The sequence below is a fragment of the Pelophylax lessonae genome (genome assembly GCF_965119305.1).
Source record: "Pelophylax lessonae genome assembly, chromosome: 13".
Taxonomy (NCBI): domain Eukaryota; kingdom Metazoa; phylum Chordata; class Amphibia; order Anura; family Ranidae; genus Pelophylax; species Pelophylax lessonae.
In genome coordinates, this window is record NC_138780.1 from 68,517,026 (window position 1) to 68,540,356 (window position 23,331).

Genomic DNA, 23,331 nt, shown 5'->3' on the forward strand with positions numbered 1-23,331 from the left:
CAAAGGGAGGTTTTTGAAGAACAGAGAATATCAAATTCTGTCCCCACGGAGGTGGGGGGGGGGGGTGCAAATCGCCTCGGGGGAGCCATATGGCGAACCTCCTGAATAAAAGTGCAAATCATGGCATGCGTAGCTAAAGGGTGTTGGAAAAACACAGCCAGAGCCTAGAGCTGCACGATTAATCGTATGAAAATCGCGATCTCGATTCACCCCCCCTGACGATCTAAACCTGACATATTCTCGATTCTTTGCATAGCTAAGGGAGCAGAGAAAACAGCTGTGGAAAACTCCCAGTAACTATAAACAAAATTATTACATTGTATCTTTCCTCCTGCAAACGCCTATCAGCATTAAGTCTCCCAGTAAATATAAACAAAATGATTACATTTGTATCTTTTCCTTCCCTCTGCCAGGGAGAAAGGAAGTTTAACCTCTTAAAGACTAGACCTTTCTCTGACACTTGTTGCTTGCAAGTTAAAATCATTTTTTTTTTGCTAGAAAAGTACTTAGAACCCCCAAACATTTTATATATTTTTTTAGCAGAGACCCTACAGAATAAAATGGCGATTGTTGTAATATTTTATGTCATACTATATTTGCGCAGCAGTCTTTCAAACGCAATTAATAAACTTTAATGAATAAAAAAAAAAACGTAACAGTAAAGTTATCCCAATTTTTTTTTGTTACACAGAGAATCGTGAGAGAATCGTGATCTTTATTCCAAGCTAAAAAATCGTGATTCTCATTTTGGCCAGAATCGTGCAGCTCTACCAGAGCCAACACTTGGCCTTTGATAGTGCCCAAAGCCAAACGCTGTTCAACACCTTTTTGAAGAAAAGTCAAAACCCTAGCCACCGAGAACAAGCGAGGGTGAACCTTCAATGATTCAAACCATGTAATGTATGATTTCCACGTACGAGGATAGATCTTCCTGGAAGTAAACTTCCTGGCCTTCAGTAGTGCAGGAATCACTGAATCAGAAAGGCCTCTATCCTTCAACACCTTGCTTTCAACAGCCACGCCGTTAAAGCCAGCGACTGAAAAGCGGGATGGAAAAATTGGTCCTTGAGAAAGCAGATCTTCCCTGAGAGAAGTCTGCAGGGAGCATAGGCAACCAACCTTATCAGGTCTATGTTCCAAGACTAGCGAGGCTAGTCTAGGGCCACCAGAATGACCAGAACCCCTTCAACTTCTACCCTTCGAAGAAGCCTCGGCAGAAGTTTTAGCGGAGGAAATGCATAAATCAGCCGATACTGACTCAAAAGGAGGCACCAGTGCGCGTCTGTGGCGTTGGCCAGAGGATACCAAGACCTGGCTACGAACCTCTGAACCTTCTTGTTGAGTCAAGATGCAAACCGGTCGACATCGGGTGTACCCCACCGGTCACACAGGAGATGAAACACCTCCGGGTGTAGGGACCACTCCCCCTGATTCAACACCTGACGATTCAGGTAATCCGTCTGACAGTTCTCCACACCTGGGATGTGCACAGCAGAGAGGGCTAGAACAAACTGTTCCGCCCAATCCAAGATCTCAGCCACCTCCTGGGCCACCAAGACAATCTTGGTCCCTCTTGATTGATGGCCATGGCATTGTCCGGTTGAATTCGGACCGGACAATCTTTCAGACAATTTGGCCAGTGGCTCAGGCAAAGCTTTATCACTCTGAGCTCCAAACTATTTAACAGAAGAGTTTGGCCTCTTCTACTGTCCAGGACTCCTGGGCACAGAACTTCCCCAGCACTCCTCCCCATCCTGACAGGCAAGGGTCTGTGGTTACCACCATCCAATACAACGGAAGGACGGCCCATCTGCTGCTCTCTAACCCCGGTCAGCAGCTCGGTCTGCCAGCCTTAAGTAGGCCCCATGGCCACTGCCCAAATTTGGGGCCCGATCCGGTCGCAGGTCTGCCATTAGCTTGATAAGCAGTTCAGACAGCTCGACTAGGTACTCGGACAGCCGCGAGTAGGCCACAAGCCGCAGCTTCAATTTTGGCTGCGTGAGGCGATCTGACAGCATCCACCGGTCAGCTTAGTCAGGCACTTCAGACAGCTTGACATGGTACCAGGACAGCCGTGAGTAGGCCGCAAGCCGCGGCCTCAATTTTCAGCCCAATCCAGCCACGTGAGGCGCAGACCCACGGATGAATAAATCAGCTCCCTCTCAAGCCTATAACCGCCGCACGGAGCCCAAAACACATCCCTGTCGAAGTCACTAATCCCCAGGGGGCCGGGAACTTGCTCAAAGACCCCCCGTGTTGGATCCGGACAGCCTGGTCAGCAACATGACCGTTAGAGGGGCTGGGGGGAATGAAAGGGAACCCGGGGTCTGACCATCCCAAGGGGGGGGCCCCCCCATGTCCACCCCGAGACCGCAAGAGTTATAGGGGGGGGGGGGGGGAACGACGACACTACATACCATACCAAGGACATCGGGTGGGCACCACTCCAGACAGACTACATCGCCACTCGAGGCCAAGGGGGTATGCTACGACTCAGGCTAAACCAGGTCGTGTGCATCTCGGCCAAGTTGTTGTACGCACAGGCCAGCCCCTGTTCATTGGGGCTCTGTCGTGGCGAGGCCTAGTATGGAGATATAACCTGCACGCTGGCTGGGCTGGGAGACCATAAACCCAGGTCCAAAACCCAGGCCGGCTGTTGATTGCAGTTCTCTCAGGAACAGAACTAGCTAAAAAAAAAATGTAATTTTTAACAAAAGGTTATCTTTAAAATAAAAAAAAGACAAGCTAAGACTGAAGTCCCAGCCGGGAACTAGGTCCTACTCCTAAACTAGGCAGAAACAAACTGAGGGCTAAATCAGCGAGTGGGTGTATGCCTGCAGGCACTGCTCATAGGCGTAGTAAAGCATTTTCCCGCCTATTGTCCTACTCTTATAGGGGGCAGCATAACCCAATGGTCAAGAAGATATGGAGCTGCGTCTGTCAAGGAACAACAGAGAATTCTATTTTCAGTGCTGCGGCCAACATCCTGTGCCCAGGCATGCTCTGTTGAAGCTGCAGCATGTGAAGTTATACAGCAGTGGTTCTCAACTCCTGTCCTTGGGACCCACTAACAGGCCAGGGATAACTGAAATACATCACAGGTGATATAATTTGCTGCTCAGTGACCACAGTATTCTAGCCTGTATCTCCCTAAAGGTAATACTTAAAATCTGGCCTGTTAGTGGGTCCAGGGGACAGGAGTTGAGAACCACTGTTATACAGGGTGTTGGAGCAGAACTAAAGTCTCCAACTGAAAACTGAGCAGGCAGGCTCTTTATTGCAGAAGACATGCATGATCTCTTAAGTAACAAAATAAACCTAGTTGCCCACTTGCAATCTTCTTTACAACATAAGTGTGCTCTGCTCAGCTTGTATTCCAATACAGATATGGATCTTATGTGCCTCCTCCTTGTACCACCCTGCTTGTTGATGTACGCAACCATGGTTACATTGTCCAAGCGAATCTGAAGGTGAGAGTGCTCCAGATCCAAGAGGAAAGCATTTACTGCCCTCTGGACTGTTAACTCCCTCCCTCCGGGCTTCTCTTGAGGACCAGGGGTGCAACCCTGCTGCCCCAATGTGCTCCCCAGCCAAAATGACTGGCATCGGTGGCTAGTATTACGGTCTGTGGTGTGGTTCACTCTAGGCCTCTGCACAGATTGTGCTGAGCCCGCCACCATCATAGCGACCTCTTGATCTTTGAAGGAAGAGATACCCGTGTTCGCTTCCGTTCCACTTTGGTTATAGAAATGCCTGCAACAGATGCTGGTGGAATCTCACCCGTGTTACTGCAGGAAAGTAGGATGTCATAAAGCCTACTACCTGCGAAACTTCCCTTAACGAGACCGATCGATTGCCCTGAAGTTTTTTCCACCAAAATCAGACCATCTTTAGAAACTTCCTTCCACCGAGGAGATCCCATACCCTAAAGTATGAAAACTGGGATGGAGTCAGGCAGGATTTGATCAGCCATCCTAAAGTCTAGAGAAAGTCCTAAACCTGTTTCAGATCCGCTGCCAGTTGGTGATGGACGATCTGCTCTTGATAGCCAGATACTAAATAAGGAACGATTATGATTGCCCTCAACCATAAAGGAGCCAATGCGAGAACATTTGTAAAAATTCTCAGTGCCAAGGCTAGGCCAAACAGCAGGACCCAACACAATGGTGGATCTGAGCCAATTTTGACTGTTAATCTGAGGATAAAAGGATGTTCCTTACAGAGAAAATGGATTCCATCCTGCAGCGTTTGGATCTCAGAGATTGATTTGGGGGGGTGGAGATTGAGGATCAGGCGAAGTTAGCCTGATGGCTTTTTCGCCACAAAGACATGGGAAAATAATACTAGTCCCCGCTCCAACTGGGGAATTTGGGTGAGAATACTCTGATCCACAAGGTCCCCGATTAGGAGACAAAGTGCTTCTGCCTTTTCCCAATCCCGGGGGAGGCTTGTCACCAGTAACCTTGTGGGGGGAGGGGACTGACCCAAACTCCAACCTGTAACCATTCTTGATTAAATCCTGAAGGTACTGGTTACAGGAATTTTTCGCCCATTGGAGAAGGAAGTTTCCCAGTCTCTCCCGCTGGGAGACAGGAGTCATTGGGTTTGGTGGGTTTTTGAGGATTGAATAATATCCCTCCCCTATCTCTGCCTTTGTGACCCGTCCAATGTTTTTTTTTTTGGCGGCTATCCCTGTCTGGTTGAGTTTGCTGCCTTTGACCACAAAAGGGATCTCTAGCTAGTGGTTCTCCTTTTGGATTCTAAAGCCTCCATTAGGCCTTACCCAAAAAGATGATCCCCTGAAAAGGGAATGCTGCAAAGGTGCAGCTTAGACGCTGAGGGGGTCTGAATGTTTTTAGCCACAGGGCTCTTCTTGCAGAGTTCACCAAGGCTGTGAATTTGAAAGATTCTGCTGAGGTATCCACCAAGTAACCTACTGCTTTAAAAAGCAAGGAAAAATGATTTAAAAACAAAAAAAACACACAAGACTTTACAAACATGTTATACTTACCTACTAAGTGCAGTTGGTTTTGTACAGAGTGACCTGGATCCTCCTCTTCTCGGGTCCCTCTTCTGTGCTCCTGGCCCCTCCCTCCTGTCCCTGTTCTGTGCTCCTGGCCCCTCCCTCCTGTTGAGAGTCCCCACAGCAAGCTGCTTGCTGTGGGAGCACCTGAGCCGAATCACAGCTTCCTGTGTACATTCAGACATTGAGCCACAACCCGGCCCCCTCCCCTCTCTCTCCCGAGTGGCTGACTGACTTTGATTGACAGCAGCAGGAGTCAATCGTGCCTCGCTGCTGTCTCAGCCAATGAGGAGAGGAGTCCCGGGCAGCTGAGAAACTCCTGCAACATCGCTGGTTAAAGATGGGCTCAAGTAGGTATTAGAGGCGGTTGCTGCACACAGGTTTTTTTTTTTTCATGAAATGTATTAAGATTAAAAAAAAAAAAAAACTTATGCCTTTACAATCCCTTTAAAATCTGCTGCCTTGTAGTCCTGGCCATTTTGGAAATGCAAGTTGTCGTTAAGGCTGGTTCTAGGCAAAGTAGGATATCTCCTCTTCTGTCCATCGGATCTCTCAGAGCCCCCATATCATCGAAGGCTAAGTCAGGGCTCTCTTTCTGGGATTTTGTCATTGTAACTTCATGGAATCCACAAGAGAACTATGGATGGGAACACCCTTGATTTTTTTTTATTTAGAAGGAGACCCCTCATACATCAGGTCATGCTTTGACAGCTGTACCCTCTTTTCCTCGATCGCCAAGGTGTTCTAAATGGCTTTATGTAGCATGATTCACATCATCAAGAGTTTGTATCTTGAGCCCCTGGAAGAATCGTCTCTTAAATCATTTTCTTCACAGGCCGATTCGGCTTGGGATCCGGATCCTCTCCCATCCCCGGGTGGCGATCAGTACAAGGGGTACCAAGAGACCCTGCATTTTGTCTATCAAACCTTTCAAAGCGTTAAAGGTTAAAGTCCTTTCGTCTTTTACAGAAGATAGACTTTTATGACATGCGGTAACAGATTCATCCTTTACCCCAGTGGTCCTCAACCCTGGTCCTCAGGGCCCACTAACAGGCCAGGTTTGCAAGATAACTGAAATACATCCCAGGTGATATAATTTGCTGCTCAGTGATTGCAGTACTCTAGTCTGCATCTCCCCAAGGTAATACTTAAAATCTGGCCTGTTAGTGGGCCCTGAGGATCGGAGTTGAGGACCACTGCTTTACCAGACAACCCACACAGCTACTGCATAAGGGCTTTTCCCACGAAGAGCTTAGCTGCACAAACAGCACATTTCCTCTTGGGGGCCATTACCTCTTTTCCTGGGCTTGAACCCATGTTAAACAGGAGGAAAATAAATCTTCAGGCCATATCCTATTTACACCACTGTGCAGGGAAGAGTGCCATTGACAGCTGAGAGACTTTACCTATAGCTCATAGCCCAGTAAGAAAAAACCTCCCCAAGATTTGCAAGAAGGACCAGAATCCCCAAGCTTACCCGAGAGGGAGCTGGTGCCAGATGCAGCAGATTCGCCTGCCTGCAAGGGCACAAGGTTGTCCATGTCTTGCTGGGTTACACAATATAGCACCAGCAGCTCAATTTCCAGGCTGCCTGCACCGCTTTAATGAGGCCGGAACCATGAGCCTTCAGCGCCAGCTGATGACGTCACTCGGTCGGCCCAATCTACCTATGCAGTTTTTTCTTTAGCCAGCATGTAACACAATGGCTCTGCCCCACCCCCTGCTGGAAATGACACGACGGACCCATTCTCCTCACTCAGTGAGGAACATCGAGCCAACCAAGCAACAAAGGGGGAGCTAGAAATCAAATCAGTCACCAGCGGTCATCACTCTCCCCAAGGCAGAAGGCAAGCTAGTACCCATCCCCACTCCACTTCCCCAGTGAGGGATCATGACAGACAAAAAATAAAAAGGGGTACAGCTCAAACTGTTAGGGAAGCTTCCTAGGCCAACCTCTGAGACCTGGAGCTCGACCAGGTTCCTTCCACATGCAACTTATCCTTCCAGAGTCAAGAAACACTAATACTAAGGTGTAGGCCTGGAGGACCGCTTTATATGTTGGATTGGTTACATGCTTCCTGTCCCGAAGGGAGGAGCTCTAGGTCTCAAAGGCTATTCTAGAAGACGATTTGAGAAAAATGTTTTGATAGAATAGATATCATAACAAATTCAAGTCCATTAAGTGCACAGGAGCAATTAATGGTAAAATGTTGGGTACTCAAAGTAGAAAGTTTGAAAAGAATCTTAGTCCATTTATATACACAACACAGACAATGCTGGCACTGCAGGCAGTCCCTGGGTTACAAACAAGATAGGTTTGTCCTCAAGTTGAATTTGTATGCAAGTTGGAACAGGTACTTTTTTTAACCACTTCTGGACTGGAAGGATTTGCCCCCTTAATGACCAGGCCACATTTTGCAATTCGGCACTGCATTACTTTGACAATTGATGTTCTTTTTTTTCCCACAAACAGAGCTTTCTTTTGGTGGTATTTGATCACCTGTGCGATTTTTATTTTTTGCGCTATACACACAAAAAAAAAAAAAAAAAAAGAGCACCATTTCTAAAAATAAAATAATATTTTTCACATTCTGCTATATAAAACATTCCAAAAAAATCAAAATTTAACATTTGAGGCCAATTTGTTCTCCGTTTACAACAGCTGACCGTTCTCTCTCAGCGGGGAGTGCTTGCGGATGTCCGGTGGCAATCGGAGCCACCTGACACATGCATAGGCTTCCCCGCTGACGAGCAGGGGAGGGAGCGCGCGATCGACGTATTGTTGCGGCGGTTCACGCAGCAGCATGCCGCAGTATAACTGCGGCGGGCGGTCGTAAAGCGATTAAGCAAAAAAATATTTTTAGGTTTTTACATAGCATAAGGCAGGGTTAAAATCCCTGTAACATTAGTTTTGCTGTCTGTGCCTCTGTCCAGAAGGTTTTACCTCACTTTGTCACAATTAATTTTGAAAATTTTGGGTTGTTGTGGAAACAAGGATTGGTGATAAACTTTCAGTGGAGACACCTTTTTCCCAGGATAACTATTTCAGGAGTTAATTTTCTTTCCTAGTGGTAGATTTCCTCTCACTTCCTGTTGTCTCCCTCTGTTTGCAAGTATGAGTCGTATACAAGTCGGATGTTTGTAACTCGGGGACTGCTTGTATGGGAAAAGTAAAAGAAATAAGTGTACACAGTATACTTACGGAGGAAATTCGTCTGCGACTTCTTTGTTCAGTTAGATCACTTAAAGAAAGGAAAAAATAAAGATTACAATCTACAGGATTTCTCTTTAAAAAGTAAAAACCAATATCAAAAACTGGCAAGATTTTCGTTTGTCATCTCCCCCCCCCCCCCCATTTTCCCCTCTGTTAGCTGCTGTAAAGGACTGGAAATTTGTGAGGCAAATCTCCATCCTAACCAATCTGCTCCTTTAGGTCTAGTTTACATTTGTGGGGTGGAGGAACAATAAAAACATGCGGTAGAGCTTATTGTTACTATAACTCAACTGTTCCCCTCTTAAGCCCCTTTCACGGTGTTACGTTTTTTTTCATCTGTTCTTTTTGTTAGAAAATCAAAAGAAAAAACAAAATGCGGACTTGGTTTTTACATGCGTTGTGTCCATTCGCTTTTGAAATTAGTTTCCAATTTTTAGAATCGGGCTAAAATTGAGCGACCAATCCGAATTCTATTTCAAGAATAGTTGATTGCTAAGGAGCTGGCTAGGAAACCAGTCGCTGCGTCCTTAACTGACGAGTCATCAGCTGAATGGGAAAAAAAAAAAAAAAAAAAAAAGCAAAAAAAAAAAAAAAAACCCCACAAAGGTTGACAACTTTTTTTATATTATATTATATATATATATATATATATATATATATATATATATATATATATATATATATATATATATATATATATATATATATATATATATATATATATACACATACACACAGTGGGTACGGAAAGTATTCAGACCTCCTTAAATTTTTCACTCTTTGTTATATTGCAGCCATTTGCTAAAATCATTTAGGTTCATTCTTCTTCCTCATGAATGTACACATAGCACCCCATACTGACAGAAAAACACAGAATTGTTGACATTGTTGCAGATTTATTAAAAAAGAAAAACTGAAATATCACATGGTCCTAAGTATTCAGACCCTTTGCTGTGACACTCATATATTTAACTCAGGTGCTTTCCATTTCTTCTGATCATCCTTGAGATGGTTCTACACCTTCATTTGAGTCCAGCTGTGTTTGATTATACTGATTGGACTTGATTAGGAAAGCCACACACCTGTCTATATAAGACCTTCCAGATCACAATGCATGTCAGAGCAAATGAGAATCATGAGGTCAAAGGAACTGCCTGAAGAGCTCAGAGACAGAATTGTGGCAAGGCACAGCTCTGGCCAAGGTTACAAAAAGATTTCTGCTGCACTTAAGGTTCCTAAGAGCACAGTGGCCTCCATAATCCTCAAATGGAAGACGTTTGGGACGACCAGAACCCTTCCTAGAGCTGGCCGTCCGGCCAAACTGAGCTATCGGGGGAGAAGAGCCTTGGTGAGAGAGGTAAAGAAGAACCCAAAGATCACTGTGGCTGAGCTCCAGAGATGCAGTCAGGAGATGGGAGAAAGTTGTAGAAAAACAACCATCACTGCAGCCCTCCACCAGTCGGGGCTTTATGGCAGAGTGGCCCGACGGAAGCCTCTCCTCAGTGTAAGACACATGAAAGCTCGCATGGAGTTTGCTAAAAAACACCTGAAGGACTCCAAGATGGTGAGAAATAAGATTCTCTGGTCTGATGAGACCAAATTAGAACTTTTTGGCCTTAATTCTAAGCGGTATGTGTGGAGAAAACCAGGCACTGCTCATCACCTGTCCAATACAGTCCCAACAGTGAAGCATGGTGGTGGCAGCATCATGCTGTGGGGGTGTTTTTCAGCTGCAGGGACAGGACGACTGGTTGCAATCGAGGGAAAGATGAATGCTGCCAAGTACAGGGATATCCTGGACAAAAACCTTCTCCAGGGTGCTCTGGACCTCAGACTGGGCCGAAGGTTTACCTTCCAACAAGACAATGACCCTAAGCACACAGCTAAAATAACGAAGGAGTGGCTTCACAACAACTCCGTGACTGTTCTTGAATGGCCCAGCCAGAGCCTTGACTTAAACCCAATTGAGCATCTCTGGAGAGACCTAAAAATGGCTGTCCACCAACGTTTACCATCCAACCTGACAGAACTGGAGAGGATCTGCAAGGAGGAATGGCAGAGGATCCCCAAATCCAGGTGTGAAAGACTTGTTGCATCTTTCCCAAAAAGACTCCTGGCTGTATTAGATCAAAAGGGGGCTTCTACTAAATACTGAGCAAAGGGTCTGAATACTTAGGACCATGTGATATTTCAGTTTTTCTTTTTTTAATAAATCTGCAACAATGTCAACAATTCTGTGTTGTTCTGTCAGTATGGGGTGCTATGTGTACATTCTCGAGGAAGAAGAATGAACCTAAATGATTTTAGCAAATGGCTGCAATATAACAAAGAGTGAAAAATTTAAGGGGGTCTGAATACTTTCCGTACCCACTGTATATATATATATATATATATATATATATATATATATATATATATAAATAAAAAAAGGGACACACACACACCAAGATTGTTTGAGAGCGTTACTTCCCCCCCCCCCCCCCCCCTTCTTCAGGTTAGCGACCCACCCGCAGACTCCTACAACCACCAGCCAGGGTTGTGGGAAGGGGGCCTTTGTCCCCATCAACATGGGCACAAGGTACTGCCAGTCTGCATGTTCAGATAAGCTTCTGGAATGGATTGGGGGGGGGGGGGTATTCTTACAATCAGTTGTCAGCGGGAAACCCTGCTGACAGCTAACGAGTTATCGTTTGTTAGGACGCCGGTACGCAAAAACAGACCATTTTTTTTAGTGGACATTTATTTTAAGTTCTGTTTTTTTTTTTTTTAAATGGTAGAAAAAAAAAAAAAAAAAAAAACAACAACTGGGATTTTTGTAAGCACTTACAGTAAAATCCTTTTCTCTGAAGTGCGACAGATGCAGCTCCATCTTCATTACTAGTAGGGTTATGCTCCTCCCATCAGGAATAGGCACTAGAAAGGCAAAAAGCTTAACCACACCTATGGGCGCTGTCGATGCAGGCATAACCCCTCACACTCATTAATCCAGTTTAGTTGCAAGCAGTGTTCAGAAGACAAAAAAACCCCATATACACTCAAAAGTAGAGGGGCGGGTGCTGCGAACTTCAGAGAAAAGGATTTTACGGTAAGTTCTTACAAAAATCCAGTTCTCTCTATCGTCCATCGACAGATGCTGCTCCATCTTCATTACTAGTAGAGATGTCCCAAAAGCAGTATATTTAGGAGGGGTGGGAAGACAGCAACGCAAAAAACAAAAATGCAAGTCCCCCAAAGGCTAAACTTAGCCACTCAAGTAACACGGAGCTAAACCAGGAACAACCGGAGCTCTCGCAGAACAAAATTACACCCTCAAAAGAGAAACTTAAAAAAAAAAAAAAAAGTGCTCTTTCAAACTGCAGCCTGCAAAACCAGGTGGCCAAAAGAAGCATCCACGGATGCCAACACGTCTACTTTGTAGAATTTTGTAAAGGTATGCACAGACGACCAAGTTGCCACCTTGCACACTTGCAGCACCGACGCCTGATGGCAAAAAGTCCAGGAGGAACCTGACCCTTCAGTGAATACGCCTGAACTACCGTCTGCCTAATCCATCTGGATATTGTTGCCGCAGACACAGTCCATCCCTTACGAGATTATTCGATAAGGATAAAAAAGCGTCTGATTTTCCAAAAGACTCAGTGGTCTCCAAATAGACCCTGATCGCCCAGAATCACATCCAAAGAGTGCAAAGCAAATTCTTTAGAATGTTTGGGCTTAGGGTAGAGTGAAGGAAACCCAATGTCTTCATTCAGATGAAAATCAGAATCCACCTTAGGAAGAAACGACCGATTAGGTTGAAGTACCACTTTATCTCTGTATCACCAGATAAGGTGAGCGGCAGGACAACGCCGCCAGTTTAGATATTCTGGAAGCAGAAGTGATAGCCACCAAGAAGGCAACCTTCTGGGACAACGAGAGCAGAGAAATCTCCCGAATGTTCTCAAAAAGGAGGCTTTTGAAGAACAGATAATACCAGATTGAGGTCCCATGGAGGTAGCGGGCAACTTCTCGGAGGAGCCATATGGCGCACTCCCTGGATGAAAATACAAATCAATGCATGCGTAGCTAATGGGCGTTGGGAATATCTAGCCAAAGCCTTTCTTTGATTGTGCCCAAAGCCAACTGCTGTTCAACTCCTTTCTGCAGAAAGGCCAAAATCCTAGCTATAGAAAACAAACGAGTGATTCACACCATGAGAGGTATGGCTTCCATGTACAATGATAAATCTTCCTGGAAGTCAACTTTCTAGCCTTCAAGAGCGTAGAAATCCCAGAGTAAGAAAGACCCTTATCCCTCAACACCTGGCTGTCAACAGCCATGCCGTTAAACCCTGCAACTGTAAGGCAGGATGGACGATCGGGCCTTGAGACAGCAGTTCTTCTCTGAGAGGAATTCTCCAAGGAGTAGGGGAGAAAACAGACAGGCCCCAAAAGCATGGCGTTGACTACGGAAAAATTGCAACCACAGACGGCGCCCACGAGGCCCCTAGGGACCTGTAAACCATCCCTGGACCCTAGGCCACAAACTGAATGGAGCCTTAGAAGAAGCTTTTACAACTTCTAATAGTAGAAAGTTTGGTGATTTTCTAAGGCATGCCATTTAAAAAACTAAATAGATTTTGAGCTTTTATTTTTTTTCCCCTTCCTTTTTTCAACCAATACCCTTAAACTCTGGAGATGGCAAGAATTGGATCCAAGGTTAATGTGAGAAAACCAGCCCATGGTCTAGAGCAGTGGCGGCTGGTGCTCAAAATGTTTTGGGGGGGGGGGGGGTTGCAAACAGAAAAATGTAATAGGCATTGCTTTGCTGCAAAAAGCGCGGCAACAAATTGCATGACTTTGGAGGTCACTAAAGTGTGAAAGGGGCCTTCAGTAATCAAAGTGTGCCCTCTTCAATGCAGAGTGACCACAGCTTGCCCTCTTCAATGCAGAGCGAGCACAGCGTGCCCCCTTCAATGCAGAGTGACCACAGCGTGCCCCCTTCAATGCAGAGTGACCACAGCGTGCCCCCTTCAATGCAGAGTGACCACAGCGTGCCCCCTTCAATGCAGAGTGACCACAGTGTGCCCCCTTCAATGCAGAGTGACCACAGCGTGCCCCCTTCAATGCAGAGTGACCACCGTGCAGAGAGACCAGTGCACTTAACTGATGCAGCGGCAGCTTCTCCCCAGTTCTCCGCGTCTCCCGAGTCCTCCTCCTTGGCCAATGGCAAAGGTTCGCCTTTCGACCAATCAGGAAATAGGTCTCGGACCCGCTTCCCGATTGGCCAGGAGGAAGATCCGTGTGACAATAGCAAATATTAATTCGCTATTGTCACACAATGGGTGGGCTCAGGGTGCACTGCTCTGTGCCACGGGTCCACCCTTTTCTGAAGCCTATTAGAGCCTCTGGCTCTAATCACGTGCTTCAGAAAAAAAAAAAAAAAACCCATTGAACTCCATGCGTCCGGCGCCCCACATGTAGATTAGGGGGCTGGACGCATGGATAGGGGGGGGGGGTGGGGCGGCCCCCAACGCACCAGCCGACACTGGTCTAGAGCATGCAATGCGCACTGTAACCCCTGTGGAAGGTGACCATCCGGGAGTATTGATTTTACAGCCCAGCAAATAAAACATGCACCGCGGCAGAGGAAAAAAAAAAACACCACACCACACACCCGAACTGTAAAGCAATTGCAGATGCATACTCACACTTTATGAAATACATACCTTAGAACGAAGCCCTCGAACGGAACGCTGTCACCGCTGAGATGGCTGACATCTTACCCCGGTCTTTCTTCCAGGTTTGCAGACTCCGGCGCTGAGAGTGGCCAAAGCCGCAATGACATTACTCCTGCGTATGCAAGCGGGAGCCCTCAGTTCTGGCACGAAGCTCTAAAAAAAAGGTACAGCACGGTATGCCGGACCGTCAGAGCACATGCGCCGGTGACGGCACATTTAGGAGATATGCATTTTACCCACAGGTAAGCCTTATTATAGGCTTACCTATAAGAAAAAATATAATCACAAAGTGGGCTTTATTACTGCTTTAAAGAGGCTGTAACCCTATAGAAGGTTAAAAAAAAATAACAGTTCTTGTGCTGTCTAATCTGTCCCCTTCTATGCTGTAAAAAACCTGGTTGATCCTGCCTGTTCCTGTGTCCCCCTTAGTTTACTGACCGTAATCATGGCTGCTGATCTACGATACCGTGGTCAGGTTACGTGCCTCTTTAATCCCGCTGTGCTCTTCTCTCCCCCTCTCAGCTCCTGTGTGTGAGCAATCTCTTCCCCGCCCCTAATAACAGATAGCAGTAAAGTCAAAGTGAGATTACTGCCAGCCCCTCTGTTCTACCACAGTGTGCAGGTTTGTATAAATACCTACATTTCAGTTCGGTTCTGTCATGTAACCTCTGGCTGCTCTCCTCCCACAATCTCTAGGCTACAGCGGGAGGGGCTGAGCAGACAGCACAACTGTCATGTGACATCCAGGCTGACAAAGGAGGATCTTGGCACCTCCTGCTGTAGCCCTTTAGATCAGGAGAGGAGAGCAGCAGGAGGTCATGTGACCAAACAGAACTGAAATAAGCTATTTAGAGGCATACATTTTATACAAAACATGTACATAGGGTAGTATTCCAAAAACGATAAGTGCTATACAGCACCCTACTCCTGCGCTCAGAACCTGGTCCTCAGGCTGCCACAATCCCGGAACTCGTGCTAGTATTTGGCATCCGTTATGGCTAGGCCTTGCTGCCCCTTACGACCAGGGCGGTCGACCAAACACTGTAAATACAAAACAAAGAAAGGGCGCACCAGCCTAGCGTATTATCCTCAGCGAGTTTATTAAATCAAAGTAGATAAAAGTCAACTACTCACAAACATCCGTGAAATTCGGGCACATCAATTCCATAAAAACCGCCTCATACCAGAGGTTCAAAATCTCATTGGAAGCAGAGGGCTGACGCGTTTCGAGGCTGTGCCTCCTCCTGGAGACCATGGCACAGCCTCGAAACGCGTCAGCCCTCTGCTTCCAATGAGATTTTGAACCTCTGGTATGAGGCGGTTTTTATGGAATTGATGTGCCCGAATTTCACGGATGTTTGTGAGTAGTTGACTTTTATCTACTTTGATTTAATAAACTCGCTGAGGATAATGCGCTAGGCTGGTGCGCCCTTTCTTTGTTTTGTATTTACATAGGGTAGTATGACTTGGTAGAACAAATGGACTGACAATATTCGGTCTTTGATTTACCAACCACTTTAATGCACAAAAACAACACTGCTGCTCAGTGGTTGTAAAGACACTTGGAGGAATTGACTAAAACTGGAGCAGACCGAATCTGGAGCAGTTGTGCAGAGTAACCCTTCAGCTTGGCTTTGACAATAAAATATGATTGGCTGCCATGCTCAGCTACTCCAGATTCTGTCTGCTCCAGTATGAGAGCCAGTTCACACCGCAAAAATGCAGTCCAGATGTGTTTATTCCCCCGTAAGATCACGGGGGGTTGGGGAAACCACACAATTTTTTTCAATGGGACGCAACACAAAGTGACTTTCGAAAAGGTTCCTGTACTAGACTCGTGCTTTCAGCCCATAGACTTATGTTATCTCAGAAGTTGCATCAGCATTAGGCCCCTTTTACATGGGGTGGACTCCCGCCAGCTCAGTGGGGAAATGTATCCACTGACCAGGCGGATGGCTTGTCCATGTCCGCTCATGCAAAGCGGACACAGACACAGCCTGCTGTCCTCTATGGGCGAACAGATGTAAATGAGCCACCTGTGTTTACACCGGACAGTCAGCCAATCCACTAGATGGATGGGGAACAGATCCCGCCCATACATCTGGTTTTTAGAGGATTGGAGGTCATGTGAAAGGGGCCTTAGATAAGCTGTGCAATTTCCTATACCACTTTGATGGATGAGTGTTATTTTTTTTTCCTCCCCTTTAACCATCACGTCTCCTCCTTCCTGCGTTTTTTTTTTTAAAAAGACACGCATCGCACATTGAGGAGCCTATTCACAGAAAACATGCACTTTACTGCATTTTTTTGGAGACACACTGCAAATGCTTGTCTTGGCTATTCAGGCTGCTTTTGCATCTTCACATTACCCAAAGCACAACAACCTTCAAAGAAAACATGTGCTTTGTCGCGTTTTGGAAAGGTGGAAAACTCATGTCGCTCTTGAATTACCATTGAGGCTGTGATCGCATATGCGAGTTTCTGAACCCGCTCAGAAAAATGTGCGTTTGGACAAGCATTTCCATAACACATGGCAAAATGTGCATCGAACTTGCATTACCGTTTAGGCTGCGTTACCATCTGTGCATTTCTGAATGTATCGCAGCCAACCCAAAAAAAAAAAAAAAATATGTTTCGATAATGTTTGTAAAACACACGTCGTGCTTGCGTTACCATTTAGGCTGAGTTTGCATCTGAGTTTCTGTACGCACTGCACCTGGCTAAGAAATTGATTGTTTTGCCATGCGCTTCAAAAGATCACAGCAGATGCACATCGCGCTTGTGTTACTATTTAGGCTGGATTCTCATCTGCGATTTTAAACATAGCAGCCGACACAGAAAACTCACATTTTTCCATGCGTTTTAATAACATGTGGCAAACATACGTTGAGCTTGCTTTGCCATTTAGGCTGCGTTCTCATCTGTCCGTTTACGAACATGAAGCAACTTTCACAGAAAATGGTTTCAGAAACGTGCTGCAAACCCATATTGCGCTGGTCTCCGTATTGGCAATGTGGTGATGCAGCAAAGCGAGCATTTTCTGTACATTTGGAAATGCACAGTGAATGCAGCCTTTAATGGCACCCCAATCACAGTTAGCAGTCACATGTTTTGCTAAGCATTTGTCGTGCAACAAAAAGCACCACAACCAAGCTACTTTGGGGCGTGTCACGCATAGGCCAGCCCATTCTTGTGAGTGGGCTGCCTATGTGCAAAAAAAAAAAACAAGTGTGCATGAAATCTGCTTGAAAGCGTTTTCAGGCAGCAAGGATGACCTGGGAAAAAGGTTTTTTTTTTTTTAAAAAAATTTTAAAAAAACACACACACACACACACACACACACACACACACACACACACACACACACACACACACACACACACACACACACACACATACACACCAGATGTGCAACATTAAATATTAGGATAAACAATTTATTTCAAAACCTTTTGAAAGTGTGTGTACTTACTTGCCCTGAAGAACAGTTTTGTTGTCCATTTCGAATACACCAATGTCCTAATGAGAAAATGATAAAGGATGTTAAAAAAAATAAAAAATACCTGAAAATTTTCCCTGGTAAATGAGTCAAGGTTTCTCATCATACATTAACTAGACCTGTCATTTCAATCCTAAGACGAAAAAGAAAAAGAAAAAAAAAAAAAAAAAAAAATGGATTTTTGTAAGAACTTACTGTAAAATTCATTTCTCTGAAGTTCGACAGACGCAGCTCCATCTAGTCAGAGACTATAGGGTTATGATCCTCCTATCAGGAATATGCACTAGGCAGGGGGAGAAAAAAAAAAAAAAAAGCTTACCCACACCTATGGGGGCTGTCCCTGCAGGCATAAACCCACACACCCTGCTTTCAAACAATTTCGCTGCAAGCAGTGTTTAGAATAGAAAAAAAACGGAATTTTTGTAAAATCTTACCTGTAAAATTCCTTTCTCCGAGTCCTCCGACAGTCGCCGCCATCTTCATATTCGTCACAATGGGGTATTAGACTTTGCTCCGTAGGAGTAGCTAGGCAACAGAATATGTCAATATTAAAGCTTTTAACATATCCCCACCCCAGGGGGTGGTCCCCTCAGTCTATACCCTCCTGCTTCCTGTTTCATATCTCAGTTTCAGTGGAATAGCAGTAGAGTACCTAAACCCCAAAAGAGGGGCGGGGGCGGCGACTGTCGGAGGACTCGTAGAAAGGAATTTTACAGGTAAGATTTTACAAAAATTCCGTTTTCTCTTACGTCCTCCGACAGTCGCCGCCATCTTCATATTCGTCACAATGGGGACGTCCCAAAGCAGTGCAAACATGAGGGGTGGGAAACGCAGCCGCGCCCAAAGGCAACGCAGTCTCCACATCAAAGAAAGTAACCATACCAAAGGAAGGAAACCAGCTGGGCAACATGAGAAAAAAACTTGCTCAACGGGAGCAATAACCCAGGAAAAAAAACAAATAACCCAGGGATAAAAAGAAATCCCAAACAGCCCAAAGGTCCAAAACAAGGGACCCTAAGGAACCGCCGCACTAAGAACCTTGCGGCCAAAGGAAGCATCAGCCGATGCTTGAAAATCCACTCTGTAAAATAGAGTGAAGGTGTGCACGGTCGACCAAGACGCCGCCCTACACACCTGGGCCACAGAAGCCCCATGACGACAGGCCCAAGACGTACTCAGAGATCAGGTAGAGTGCGCCTTCACAGGCATAGGGGAAACTTTTCCCTGCAAAACATAGGCCTGTTCAATGACCTGTCTAAATCAATTGGCGGCGGCAGAAGCCGACGCCGGTACGCCCTTCCGAGGACCCCCGGAAGGACAAACAAGAATCCGACTTGCGAACAGATTCAGACGATTTCAGGTAAATCCTAATCGCCCGAACAGCAGCCAAGGAGTGCAACTCCACCACCTTCGGATGTTTAGACTTCGCGCAAGGCGAAGGCAAGACAAGGTCCTCATTGAGGTGAAAATCCGAAACCCTCTTCGGAAAAAAAGAAGGGTTAGGTCGCAAGACCACCTTAACCAAGTGAGTGACCAGATACGGACATTTGCAGGACAAGCTGCCAGCTCCGACACTCTGCGAGCCGAAGTGATCGCCACCAAAAAAGGTGACCTTCTAGGACAACACAGACAACGAGATCTACCTGATCCGTTCAAAATGACCACGTTGTAACACGGACAGAACAAGAGTCCAGTCCCAAGGAGGCAGAGGCACCCTCCTAGGAGGGACCAGATGCCCCTGAACAAAAGTGCCAACCAAGGAGTTAGATGCCATAACGGCCATCGCAGACACCTGACCCTTGATCGTAGACAGCTCCAAACGCTGGCAACACCCTTTCGAAGGAAGGACAACACCCTAGACACCGAGTACGGGCGAGGTGAAAACCCCCGGACTCACACCAGGCAAAATAGGCCTTCCAAGTACGGTAATAGACCTTCCCCGAGGAAAATTGCCTCGCGTTGATCAAGGTGTGAATGACCTCAGGGGAGAGACCCCTATCCCTCAGGACCTCGGTTTCAACAGCCAGGCCGTCAAAGCCAGCGACTGTAAAGCAGGATGGAATATCGGCCCTTGAGACCGGAGATCTTCTCGAAGAGGCAGACGCCACGGGGCGTCGACCGCCAAATGCACGAGGTCAGCGTACCAGGACCGGCGAGGCCAGTCCAGTGCCACAAGAACCACTGTGTTCTGGTTCCGAGTTCAATCTGCGAAGGAACTTGGACAGCAACTGAAAACGGTGAAAACGCATACATCAGTCGATACTGATGCCACTGAGCTACCAACGCGTCTGCCCGAGGATCGCGCGGCCATTCCGCGAACCTTTTCACCTTGCTGTTCAGACGAGACGCGAACAGGTCTACCTCCGGAAGACCCCACTTCGCGCACAATATCTGGAAGACATCCGGAACGTGAACCGCCCATGTCGCCGGGACGTGCGTCTCGGCCCAAGACAGAATGTCAGCCACTTCCCGAGCCGCTCGGGCTCTCTTGGTGCCCCCTTGGCAAATGACGTAAGCCACCGCCGTGGCATTGTCCGTCTGCACCCGAACCGGGCAGCCCTGCAGCCTGTCCGTCCAACGTAGAAGGCAGAGATTTATCGCACGCAATTCCAGAATGTTGATCGGAAGGGAGGATTCCTACTCCGGCCAAGTTCCCTGGGCGGACAGAACACCCAGAACACCACCCCAGCCCGACAGGCTGGCATCCGTGGTGACCACCGTCCATGAGAGAGGACGAAAAGACTCGCCCCCCCGACACCGCCGGGGACTGGAGCCACCAAAGAAGATCCCTTCCGGTGCAATGGCCCAACGAAATCTGGAGATCCAGAGAGTGCGGTCGCCCGTCCCACCTGGACAGGATCTCCGCTTGGAGACCCCGCGTATGAAACTGGGCGAAGGGAATCGCCTCGAAAGCCGAGACCATCAATCCCAGACATCTCATGCGCGTCCGGAGTGACGAGCACAGAACGTCCCTGAGGGACCTGATTCCTTCCTGAAGAGTCCTGAGTTTGTCGTCCGGTAGGAAGACCTTCGCCTGGACCGAGTCCAGAATCATTCCCAGGTAGGGAAGACGAATCGACGGACACAGCGTCGACTTTGGAAAATTTATCGTCCAACCAAACTCCTGTAGAGTCAGCATCGTGACGGACAGGTCCTCCTCCAGACCCTGGCTGGTCGCAGACCGAACCAGAATATCTTCCAGATACCCCAGGACAGAGATGCCCTGGGCTCTCAACAAAGCCAGAAACCGGTGCAAGCACCTTGGCGAAAACCCGTGGAGCCGAGGAGAGACCAAAAAGGTAACGCCACAAATTGGTAGTGATCCTCCGCAATGGCGAATCGAAGGTACCTCTGGTAACCCTCGAAAAACGGGATGTGAAGGCACACATCCTTCAAGGTCGATGGAAGCCATGAATTCCCCCGGAACTAGGGCAGCCACCACCGACCGCAGGGATTCCATGCGGAAATTGCGAACCCGCACAAAGCGGTTCAGAGCCTGTAAGTCCAGAATTGGACGTACCCTGCCCTCCTTCCTGGGCACAGCGAACAGATCGGAAGAGAACCCCCGAAATCTGTCCCGATGAGGCACCGGAACCACCCGAGGGAAAAAATCTGCTCTCCGGCCGAGAGAGAAAACCCGATCTTGTAGCCAGAACGAACGATTTTCTGAACCCACCTGTCTCGAACACGGGCCAACCAGGGTTGAAGAAAAAACCGAGCAAGCGTCCCCCCACCCCAGAACTGGGTGAGGGCGCCCCTTCAGGCCGCATCGTTATGGGCAGCGGGTTCGGACTGGCCGGACTTCTGCTTACCTGACCACGGCTTCATTTGGGAGCCTAGACTGAACGGCTTGCCCTTATAGTGCGCCCGAAAAGCACGAAAGGACCCCGGAGAGGGCCGAAAAGAATCATGCTTCTCACCAGGAGCCACCATAGCCTTGTGGGATTGGGGCAAGAGCGTGCTCTTACCACCCGTTATCCCCTTTATCAGTGTATCCAAGGATTCTCCAAAAAGGCGAGATCCATCATAGGGCAGATTGGCTAAGGTCTTGCGCGAAGATTGGTCCACAGACCAACACCGCAACCAAACCAGGCGGCGAGACAATACCGCCACACTGTGTACACGTGCAGCCAACGGTACTATATCCAAGTCCGCATCACACAAATACATGACACCCTGATGGATTTGATCCACCATATCCAGTGTCGCCGGTGAGGCCGAATCAGCCACCAGGACGCGTCTAAGCACCTGCGTACAACTCGCGACAGCCTGGGCTGCCAGAAGAGAAGCAAATAGAGCTTCTAGCATAGAACTCGCAATAGAATAAGTAGGATGGGCAAAAGACTCCAGCCTCCCGTCCATGGCATCCCGGAACACCGGGGCATCCTCTGCAGGAATCGCAGTGGACTTATCCAAAACCGCTACCGCGTAACCCACCGGAGGCGGTACACACCACCGCTCATCAGAAGCGGGCGTGAAAGGATAACGCAGCTGAACCTACTTGGCACAGCAAAAGGCTTGCGTATAGTGCGCCATTGTTCCTTAACAGCGCGCTGAAAATCATCAGTGCAGGGAAAGACCTGCGATGCCTGGCGTCTTTTCTGAGTCCCCCAAGCTGCCAGGGCAGCAGGAGGACATGGTTCATCCTGCAAACGCAGCGTTTGTCCAATAGAAGCAACCAATTCATCCATGAGTGCAAGCTTTTCAGACGAGCCAGGGGGAGAATTATCAACCCCTTTAACCTCAGCCTCCACCTCGGACCCCACAAGATCCAGGGAGGAACGGGACCTCGATAAGGAGACCCCAGCCATAGTAGCCCCATCACCATCACCCTCTGAACCAGAGGAAATTGAAAAACTCTGGGCCGTTTTGTGGATTGAGCAGCCATAAGCATTTTCACCTGAGCAGTAAGGTTTGCCACAACCTCAGCCAAATCCCCCCCTGGGGGGGAAAACAGCAGCCCCTCGGCCTCCCACCAAGTGGCAGGAGATTTGCTTCCCTGAGAATCCATTGCCCCCAAATAATATGCTGGAGAATAAAGGGTTAACTGCCCCTTTAACAAGCGCGGCGAGCGCAGCCCACCGCACACACACACTAGCACAAAAAGACCCCCACAGGGATAAAAAGCTCAACTCAGGCAAGGATATAGGGATAGAGAGGATAAAAACCTGGATAGACCACTGCTGCTGCCTCGATCGGTGCGCCCAGGGAAACGGAATGATGCAACTCAGGGCGCTCTATCAAAGCCTATGGAAGGCTACAAGAAAATGGCCGCCTGCAGTGTTAACATGCGGCCGGAGCGAGCGCAGCCAAAATGGCGCCGAAAACGCCGCTCCTCCACCTCAGTGAAGTGAAAAAAAACACACCACAGTATAGTAAAACATGGCGGACCGCCACAGCGGTCGCTGTAATGTGCCCCAAACACGATATAATCATGCCCCACAGCACACAGCCTTTCACACATTCACAGTCTGACACAGATAGTGCAGCACAGCCCCCCCTCCTTGCAGCCCACAGCATGCAGCCAGAGAGATAGGGAACTAAACAGTGTGAACACAGGCAGGGCTACACAGTCCCAGACTGACACCCCCCCCAAACAGACAGGTCCCCACACAAATACACTTACCTCCTAGATGGCGTGGGGAACCCGCACAGGCGAACAAGCCACTGCACATGTGACAGGGAGAGTCGCATTCAGGACGCAGAAAAACTGGGGTTGAGAAACCGCACAGCGTCCAGTGAGGTAGCCACCTCACCATAGCATCCCTGCACCGAACAGGGATGGGTCGTTCAATGTGTCAGGAGCGTTACCTGACTGAACGCTCGATGGCAGGCTGGGAAGCCACTGACCCACAACCTGCGACCAGGGGGATCAG

At 47.7% G+C, this 23,331-nt stretch overlaps 1 protein-coding gene across 1 annotated transcript in view; it reads right to left on the reverse strand.

The window, feature by feature from the left end:
* The window catches only part of KNL1 (kinetochore scaffold 1), a 437,074-nt gene that overhangs the window by 389,507 nt on the left and 24,236 nt on the right, over nucleotides 1-23,331 (reverse strand). Inside the window, exons 2-3 of the mRNA XM_082274949.1 lie at nucleotides 17,429-17,475; nucleotides 8,226-8,265 (exon numbers count right to left, since the gene is read on the reverse strand). Of these exons, the coding sequence (XP_082131075.1) occupies nucleotides 8,226-8,265; nucleotides 17,429-17,475 (87 nt within the window). The remainder of the gene's footprint in view (nucleotides 1-8,225; nucleotides 8,266-17,428; nucleotides 17,476-23,331) is intronic.